The sequence below is a fragment of the Trematomus bernacchii genome, unplaced genomic scaffold (genome assembly GCF_902827165.1).
Source record: "Trematomus bernacchii unplaced genomic scaffold, fTreBer1.1, whole genome shotgun sequence".
NCBI classification, from domain to species: Eukaryota; Metazoa; Chordata; class Actinopteri; order Perciformes; family Nototheniidae; genus Trematomus; species Trematomus bernacchii.
Genome location: NW_022988038.1, coordinates 10,001 through 20,000, shown reverse-complemented (window position 1 = coordinate 20,000; position 10,000 = coordinate 10,001). Strand labels below are relative to the sequence as shown.

General features: G+C 47.3%; 2 protein-coding genes across 3 annotated transcripts in view; one reads left to right on the top strand and one right to left on the bottom strand.

Moving 5' to 3' along the window:
- agrp (agouti related neuropeptide) overlaps positions 1-2,983 on the top strand; it is a 4,539-nt gene extending 1,556 nt beyond the window's left edge. Inside the window, exons 3-4 of one of the 2 annotated variants that reach the window (XM_034117472.1) lie at positions 2,141-2,229; positions 2,756-2,983. In XM_034117472.1, coding sequence (XP_033973363.1) covers positions 2,141-2,229; positions 2,756-2,938 — 272 coding nt within the window. In that variant the 3' untranslated portion in view covers positions 2,939-2,983. Of the gene's footprint in view, positions 1-2,140; positions 2,230-2,734 lie in introns of both variants that reach the window. The other variant, XM_034117471.1, reaches the window with a different exon arrangement.
- A 6,169-nt stretch (positions 2,984-9,152) lies between these two features.
- LOC117472325 (chymotrypsin A-like) overlaps positions 9,153-10,000 on the bottom strand; it is a 4,524-nt gene continuing 3,676 nt past the window's right edge. The window contains exons 6-7 of the mRNA XM_034117469.1: positions 9,453-9,586; positions 9,153-9,349 (exon numbers count right to left, since the gene is read on the bottom strand). Coding sequence (XP_033973360.1) covers positions 9,188-9,349; positions 9,453-9,586 — 296 coding nt within the window. The 3' untranslated portion in view covers positions 9,153-9,187. The remainder of the gene's footprint in view (positions 9,350-9,452; positions 9,587-10,000) is intronic.

Sequence of the window (10,000 nt, the reverse complement as noted above, 5' to 3'; positions counted from 1 at the left end):
TGGGAGGACTGAGAGGACTGAGAGGACTGAGAGGACTGAAAGGACTGGGGAGGACTGAGAGGACTGAGAGGACTGAGAGGACTGAGAGGACTGAGAGGACTGGGAGGACTGGGAGGACTGGGAGGACTGAGAGGACTGAGAGGACTGAGAGGACTGAAAGGACTGGGAGGACTGGGAGGACTGGGAGGACTGAGAGGACTGAAAGGACTGGGAGGACTGAGAGGACTGAGAGGACTGAGAGGACTGGGAGGACTGGGAGGACTGAGAGGACTGAAAGGACTGGGAGGACTGGGAGGACTGAGAGGACTGAGAGGACTGGGAGGACTGAGGGACTGGAGGACGGAGGACTGAGAGGACTGAGAGGACTGGGAGGACTGAGAGGACTGAGAGGACTGAGAGGACTGAAAGGACTGGGGAGGACTGAGAGGACTGAGAGGACTGAGAGGACTGAGAGGACTGGGAGGACTGGGAGGACTGGGAGGACTGAGAGGACTGAGAGGACTGAGAGGACTGAAAGGACTGGGAGGACTGAGAGGACTGGGAGGACTGAGAGGACTGAAAGGACTGGGAGGACTGAGAGGACTGAGAGGACTGAGAGGACTGGGAAGGACTGGGAGGACTGAGGAGGACTGAAAGGACTGGGAGGACTGGGAGGACTGAAGAGGACTGGGAGTGACTGAGGAGACTGAGAGGACTGATAGGACTGAGGAGACTGGGAGACTGGGAGACTGGGAGGAAGGGAATGGGAGGACTGGGAGGACTGAGAGGACTGAGAGGACTGGGAGGACTGGGAGGACTGAGAGGACTGAGAGGACTGGGAGGACTGGGAGGACTGAGAGGACTGAAAGGACTGGGAGGACTGAGAGGACTGGGAGGACTGAGAGGACTGAAAGGACTGGGAGGACTGAGAGGACTGAGAGGACTGAGAGGACTGGGAGGACTGGGAGGACTGAGAGGACTGAAAGGACTGGGAGGACTGGGAGGACTGAGAGGACTGAGAGGACTGGGAGGACTGAGAGGACTGGGAGGACTGAGAGGACTGAGAGGACTGGGAGGACTGAGAGGACTGAGAGGACTGAGAGGACTGAAAGGACTGGGAGGACTGAGAGGACTGAGAGGACTGAGAGGACTGGGAGGACTGGGAGGACTGGGAGGACTGAGAGGACTGAGAGGACTGAGAGGACTGAAAGGACTGGGAGGACTGAGAGGACTGGGAGGACTGAGAGGACTGAAAGGACTGGGAGGACTGAGAGGACTGAGAGGACTGAGAGGACTGGGAGGACTGGGAGGACTGAGAGGACTGAAAGGACTGGGAGGACTGGGAGGACTGAAAGGACTGGGAGGACTGAGAGGACTGAGAGGACTGAGAGGACTGAGAGGACTGAGAGGACTGAAAGGAATGGGAGGACTGGGAGGACTGGGAGGACTGAGAGGACTGGGAGGACTGGGAGGACTGAGAGGACTGGGAGGACTGGGAGGACTGAAAGGACTGGGAGGACTGGCAGGACTGGGAGGACTGAGAGGACTGAGAGGACTGAGAGGACTGAGAGGACTGAGAGGACTGGGAGGACTGAGAGGACTGGGAGGACTGGGAGGACTGAGAGGACTGAGAGGACTGAGAGGACTGAGAGGACTGAGAGGACTGAGAGGACTGGGAGGACTGGGAACCCTAACCCGCATCAGGGTGTGGTGATGTCTGTTAAAGTGCAGGGTGTCAGAGTGCAGGGTGTCAGAGTGCAGGGTGTCAAAAGTGGCAGGGTGTCCACAGTGCAGGGTGTCAGAGTGCAGGGTGTCACAGTGCAGGGTGTCAAAGTGCAGGGTGTCACAGTGCAGGGTGTCACAGTGCAGGGTGTCACAGTGCAGGGTGTCACAGTGCAGGGTGTCACAGTGCAGGGTGTCGACCATTGACATGCACTAACACCTACAGAAGTACAGGAGAGGGGAGTGGGGTATCTGTTCTTTGGAACGTTGAAGTCAAACCCAGATGCGTCTCTCTCCAAAGTAGCGATGTCAGTAAAGAAGGTACTCGTCTGCAGACAGAGAGATGACAGTTTGAAGGTTATTAACTAACAGAATAACAGTCAGGGTCCCATGGACCACATGGGGTTAATGTGGTCTAACAGAAGCCTCCATCCCTCAGAGAGGGGCCACGCCCCGGGGATGGACCCCGCCCTCCTGACCGTTGACTCGCCCGACGACTTCCTGATGGACCCGGGCTCTTACGACGAGGTGGGCGGGGCTTAATGCCTGTAGTATTTTGGATCCTGTTGTATTTATTTTTATTTTAACTATCCAGAATATTGTATATTGCTTTGTTGATATTGTTTATACTAAATAATATATCTATCTATCTATCTATCTATCTATCTATCTATCTATCTATCTATCTATCTATCTATCTATCTATCTATCTATCTATCTATCTATCTATCTATCTATCTATCTATCTATCTATCTATCTATCTAACTATCTATCTATCTATCTATCTATCTATCTATCTATCTATCTATCTATCTAACTATCTATCTATCTAACTATACCTAATTATGGTTACAAGAAGTGAACATGTAACAAGTCATGATAAAAAAATAGTAAAATTTGGTGATTTTTTTGTGATAAATTAAACATTGTATGGATTGTATTTGTAACTATTCGATGGGGTTTATGTGTTTTTGTTTCTATGATTGTGTAATGTATTTTGTACTTGGGAACCGAATTGTTCCGTCCTGATAGAGTTTCCTGTTTGGTGCGCAGGACTCGGTGCAGCTGCAGGGTCGCTCCATGCGCTCATCCCGGCGCTGCGTGGCTCACCAGCAGTCGTGCCTCGGCCTGCCGCTGCCCTGCTGCGACGCCTGCGACACCTGCTACTGCCGCTTCTTCAACGCCATCTGCTACTGCCGCCGCGTGGGGCACGCCTGCTCCCCCCGACACCGCTAATGCTAACACCTGCGCCCCCCAGACACCGCTAACACCTGCCCCCCCCAGACACTGCTAACACCTGCCCCCCCCCCCGCCGCTAACACCAGCCCCCCCCCGGCACCGCTAGCACTACACTAGACACCGCTAACGCTACAACAGACACCGCTAACACCTGCCCCCCCCGCCGCTAACACCTGCCCCCCCGGCACCGCTAATGCTAACACCTGCCCCCCCAAGACACCGCTAACTCTACACCAGACACCGCTAACACCTGCCCCCCCCCCCAAGACACCGCTAACACCTGCCCCCCCCCGATAACACCTCACCTGGCGCCGGACCTGCTCTCTGTTAGATAAACCTGCTCTTTGTGTAATAAACCACTACTGAGGAATATCTGAGGACTGTGTGTGTGCTCTGTGTGTAATTCAAAGTCATGCTAACTTACCGTCACTAGAATTTACAGAGGATCCCTGAACGCCTCACAGATTCTAGCTAAGCGACTACTTACATCATGTTAGACCAGGGGTACTCAAATACAAATCTTAAAGGTCCAAAGAAATGTTTCAATGAGACAAAGGTCCGTTTATTACGGTCATTCAAACTTTTAAACAATTGCAACAAGATTCTTAACACGAGGTTGCAGAAACAAAAAGTCTCTGTCTGCAGCAGTTTCCATTGTTCTTGTGTCTGTGCTTGATCCCTCAGAGTCGCAGTGTGAGAGCTGCACAGTTATGAATAAAGGCAGCTGCACCCTCTTTCATTCAGCATTCCCATTATTGCTTTATAAACGTCTTGCCCTCCTTGTGTGTCCACTGAGGTTCGTCAGGCCCAACACATCTTCAACAAACTCCCTAGTTCAATCAAAGTGGTTCCTTTCTGTGGGCTGGGCAGTGTAGTTTTACACACCGTCTTTATTTGACTTTCTCAGGACTTCAAACTGTTTTTTGGGGGCAGACCCCCACAAAGAAAAACATATATTTACACACGTAAGGTCATCATCTTAACAGTGTTGTATGCTCATCCGTGAGCAGAGCATCAAGTTGTCTATTACAGCTGAATGCAGCGATCACCATCTTGTTCAGCAACACGCCTCAAACTGATTAAGATCAACAGCTTTAGTGCGTTTTGATTCAATGCTGAGTCCAGCCACACTGACAGGCTCTTCTCTGTCATTGTAGACCGCACCTCATTCCTTCAGTACTTGGGTCCGAATGCTTCTCGTTTTGCGCCGTCCCGTTCAAATGAAATCTCCGCCAATCATATTTCCACGCTCGTGCCGGGGGAGGGGTTACAAGACGTGCGTCTTGTGCTGCATTCACTTGCACTCGGACATTAGAGACTTTCTCTCATAAATGTCCGATGAGCCACAACTTTTCTTTCAAAACAAAGCTGCCAACTGGTGAGGCAGCTGAGGTGGCAAGGCCTCTTTTTAGGGTGGCAGTTGCCACCCCATGCCACCCCGGTAGGTGAAACTAGGCTACTAGCTACAGTACAGATGCAATACAGATGAGCTGTTAACTCTCGCTCTGACTCAGACAGGTTGAAAGAGACGACACGACACACGCATTTTTCCCACCCGCTTCCGCGAAGACCCGCCCTACTGTGCCTCTGATTCGCAGACTGTTGGTTGGGGGGGGGAAATGCTGACGGGATGCTGAATGTGATTGGACAGGGTTCCTGCAGGTTTTGCCAACTCAAATGTAAGACCTTTTTAAGACCTTTTTAAGACCTTTTTAAGACCTTTTTAAGACCACTTTGAATAGAATTGAAGACCTATTTCACGGCAAGAAAGTATGAAGGAAAATTGCTATGATAGAAGAAATACGTCCCATAATTACTTACAAAGTAAAGGTATTCATGTTCAACATAAGAACAATGACTGAACATAACAGTACACAGAACTGTGTTAGACAAAAAGTGTGTGTGTGTGTGTGTGTGTGTGTGTCTCTGTGTGTGCTTGAGTGTGTGTGTGTGTGTGTGTGTGTGTGTGGTGTGTGTGTGTGTGTGGTGTGTGTGTGTCTCTGTGTGTGCTTGAGTGTGTGTGTGTGTGTGTGTGTGTGTGTGTGTGTGTGTGTGTGTGTGTGTGTGTGTGTGTGTGTGTGTGTGTGTGTGTGTGTGTGTGTGTGTGTGTGAGTGAGAGAGAGTAACAAGAGCTATATTCAGAGCTCTGCTGCCTTGGCTACAATCTTTCATCGTTGCTGTTGTATGATTGGTGTTTAGCTACGGTATTTAGCATCTACAGCCCCTCCGCTTTTAGGGTTGACGTAGACCCAAACGTCGCCCGGAGGTCCCCCGGTGTTGTTGCGGGAGCTGCTGCACTAGCTAACGCTGCACTAGCTAACGCTACATTAGCTAACGCTACATTAGCTAACGCTGCACTAGCTAACGCTACATTAGCTAACGCTGCACTAGCTAACGCTGCACTAGCTAACGCTGCACTAGCTAACGCTGCACTAGCTAACGCTACACTAGCTAACGCTACACTAGCTAACGCTACATTAGCAAAACAAACGCAAATGTATTTAGCAAAAGGTGCAGCGGGCTTCAAACACGTTCCCCTCCACTGGTTTCAACCAAGCACTAAATTCAATGTTTTCCAACCAAATACGGTTGAACTTACACTTCCCCATATTTATTTGTAAGTAGATTTGTGGAGACATGAGTTTCTGACTGCCGCTAGCTGAAGCTTGGTTGCTAGGTTACTAGCTGGGTGTTCTCCGATAAGGGGCCGGGAGGAAACAAAGTTAGTGATTACTGGTTCCATGTTGATTTAATTCAATACAGATTGTTGGGGGGAACTGAAAGGCTCTCACCGTACAGGTTACTTTGCAGCCCGGACATTTCCCCCAAAACACATTTAGACGCTATCGCTACACAGAAGTACCTTTCAAATCCCATCATTTTTAAGACCTTCTAAATCATATTTAAGACCTTTCTTATTTTTTTGGTCATATTTAAGACTTTTTTAAGGCCTTAAATTCAGATTATCAAATGTAAGACTTTGACCCCGCGGGAACCCTGTTGGACCAATGCGTTGACAGACACACACAGACAGTGGAACAGTCAGACATGCAGAGCTTTTGACTCGTTGCGTTGTGGCGATGTATCGCAGATAACACAGATAATACAGACAATACAGATAATACAGATAATACAGATAATACAGATAATACATATGAAAAGTATAATTTGCTCAGAGTCCAGAGACAGTTGTGGTTCGGTCATGGTTATGAGAGCTGCTCATTGGCGCATGAGGACAAAATGGCCTGAGATTCTCGAGAGCATAACGTCACAGATTACCCATCATGCCTTGCTGTCAGAGCAGAGGTACCCGTATGTAGCAGTTGAGTTGTCCCTTAAGCCCCGCCCCCCCCCATCCTGCTCTCTTTTCCGTAGAATAAATGGAGTGAGAAAATAAATCTGGATTCAGCTTTTAGTGCATTTTACAACTTTAAGGACTTAATGATTCTAATAAGGGTTATAAAAGTGTTCGTGCTAAAGTCAATGGGAAAAAGCAGGGCGTTGACGTGCCAGTGAACGAGAGACAGCCTGTCAGAGAATGTATTTACAATATTGTGCTGCATTATTGCTTTTAAGTAAAAAACTGTAACTTCAATCAATTAAATATCCTACCAGAGTATTTAGGATACCAGATGGAGTGGAGTGCACCAGCTGGGCGAAAAAAAGTAGGTCTTAACTCTAACGTCGGGCTTAGCTACGTCCGACTTAGTGATTTGAATTTACACCAAGCCTGACTAGTCACAATCGTAGCTGCCCCCGCGTCCACGCCAATACACGCTAGACAGTCATTGTTGGCAAGCAACACACAATCTAACTTCTCCATTGAAAGCAGTCCGTTAGCGTAAAATCTGAGCACGGATCAGCACCTGATCTGTCTGATCCGTGCTGGAGTTGAGGGGAAATGTACTCGATTCATTCTAAAAGGGCCGTCCCTGGAGCTACGTCCGACTTAGTGATTTGAATTTACACAGAGTGCACCAAGCCTGACTAGTCTCGGTTGTAGCTGCGCCTGGTCTTAAAGGTAGGGTAGGTAATTTTTGAGAAACCGGCTCGAGATCGCTAGAATTTGAAAATACACAACCGGAAAAGATCTGCCACTTCCTTACAGAGCCCCTCCTCCAACACACACGAACGCGCACATGACCAATGAGGGCACGAGATAAGTTTGTGCACAGATGGAAGGCTGACAGGCAGGTAGGCCATCCAGTTATTTTAGCCGGGCCGGCTCAGATGATTGGTCGTACTTTTTACAGTATTACGGTACAAAGTTCACTAAACCACCCAAAATTCAATGTATATGTTCAAATGTTTACTGTGGAGGATATCATCCGGCTTACGTTGCTGCCTTCTTGGTCAGGTCAGCATTGTAAATGAGATTTTATCTCAATGCTTTTATCTGGTTAAATAAAGCATCAATGCAATCAAATGAAAAACACAAAAGTTATGAGTGAGGAAAGTAGTAAATCGGTCAGATTTGAGCGCAACACAACAGGAGGGTTAAGATGGTGGTGATGTTAAAACCAGTCAGGAAAATCAGTGTGTAAAATACAGAGTTGACGATATTAAGCTTATTAGCCGCTAGACAGTGTCTGCTAACGGCCTAAGCCAAGCTAAATGCCGCTGTGGAACCGCGAGAACAGGCAAGAACACGTGAGCTCATTTGTGCTAAGTTGAGCATGCATGGTTTTAGCTAACGTGCATCCCTTTGTGTCCTATATTCTTTCTGCTCTCCAGTAGATATCGCTATCTGCAGCACAGACCGCCTACCTCAGGGTGAGGCGACATAAAGTGTGACACACGCTCAACCTGTTAAGCCCCATTGGACCCCTCCCACCTCCCTCCACAATGTCTCAGGGCTTCTTAACATTTATGAAACTATTAATGTGTAGCACCAGATTAACGGGAAGAATCTCAGCTAACTGAAGATATGAACAATTTTTACCAAAAGAAAACACAAGTGTGTATATAACTTTCCCTCGATTCCATTGGCTCTAGCGGTTATAAAGAGATTCCATTGGCTCTAGCGGTTATAAAGAGATTCCATTGGCTCTAGCGGTTATAAAGAGATTTCATTCATCAAAATCGAGCAAGGGGGGCCAGAGATAGGTCAAATCCACCCAAATGACCCCAGAAGTGGGGTTTTTTGGCTAAATCTCTCTAAAAAGGTCAAATGTCACTTGTTTTGCACCAATCTTGATACAGGGTACTTATTATATGTTGTACTTTGGATTCCTAAAGCTTTTAGTCTACTAACCCATCATCCAAGGGTAGTTTTCACTATAGGTAAACAATTATTTTTGGACGGACACTATAATTTACAGTTTTTTACTATGTAAAATCTGAATTTTCTTCAAAATAAAAAACATCTATATTGATTCTGACTTTTCTACATCCAACTCACAGATTTATCATTACTTTGACAATAAAGATTATTAATTTAACCCTTTCAGAAGGGAAGATATGGTAATTTGTTCTGGGAATGTCATTTTCGACCCTGAGACCTGAAAAACAGGCTCAGGGCTTAAGAGGTTAATAGGTTTTTTTCACGACACTGTGTCTCAGGGCTTCTTAATATTTAAAAAACGATGAATGTGTCATACCCTCCTAACGGGAAGAAACTCAACTAACTGATAATACGAACCATTTTTACCAAAACAAAATACAAGTCTCACAAGAAGGGTCTAAATGAGCCCTGAGCGAAAACATGCTAACGCACTTAGCACAAAACTCTAGGTATAAATCGATCGATGTACTTATCGGATCTGCACAAACAAGCTTAGCTAACATGCTAAACCCTAACCCACGATCAGAACTCGCGACAGGGGAAGCAAATACAGACAACACACGACGTAGCTTTAGGTAGCAAAACACGGAGATATGCTCACCTTTAGCTGTTATTCTGATCAAAAGTTGTGTTCAATGGCATTAAAACGAGAAAAATGCGGCTGAAGGTTAAGCCAATGTGTCAGTCACTTAATTGAACCCTTTTAGAAGGGAAGATATGGTCATTTGGGTTAGGGTTAGGGAATGTCATTTTCGAGCCTGAGACCTGAAAAACAGGCTCGGGGCTTAACAGGTTAATAAATGAGGGAGCTAACTGCTTCTCCCCTGCTTCCGGTCTTTATGCTAAGCTATGCTAAGACATCCAGCTTTTTTCACAACACGCTAACACGGCTAACATCTGCCCGGTGAACAAAGCACAACACAGGAAGTTTTTCAGAGGGTTTTATTGAGGTTCTGACAGTTTTAGTTGGCAGCGATGGTCTGGTCCATCCAGCTGCGCAACTCGGTGACGCGGGCATAGACCCCGGGCATGGTGGGGGTGCAGGTACCACTGCCCCAGGACACGATGCCCACCAGAGTCCAGGCTCCAGCCTTCTCACAGACCAGAGGACCACCAGAGTCTCCCTGAGGAAACACACACATAGATTTATATTAATCGGTCCAAAAGAATATTGTTAAGTTGCTGCAAATCCAACCCCACAGTGGCGTGTTCCAGTTCCAGCCTCACCATGCAGGACGAGGCTCCGGAGGCTCCGGCGCAGATCATCAGATCGCTGATCTTACTTCCCCAGAAGCGACGGCACTCATCGTTGGTGAGCAGGGGGAGGGATGCCTGCTGCAGCAGGGAGGGTGTGTCAGCAGCTGCACAACAAACACAAAAACACAAAAACAAACAAACACAAACAACCACCGTCAACAACAACTTAGACTACCTGAACTCTCAGGAACAGGACGCTTTACATTCCTGAGCTAAAAGCTAACATTAGCATTCATTCCTGAGCTAAAAGCTAACATTAGCATTCATTCCTGAGCTAAAAGCTAACATTAGCATTCATTCCTGAGCTAAAAGCTAACATTAGCATTCATTCCTGAGCTAAAAGCTAACATTAGCATTCATTCCTGAGCCAAAAGCTAACATTAGCATTCATTCCTGAGCTAAAAGCTAACATTAGCATTCATTCCTGAGCTAAAAGCTAACATTAGCATTCATTCCTGAGCCAAAAGCTAACATTAGCATTCATTCCTGAGCTAAAAGCTAACATTAGCATTCATTCC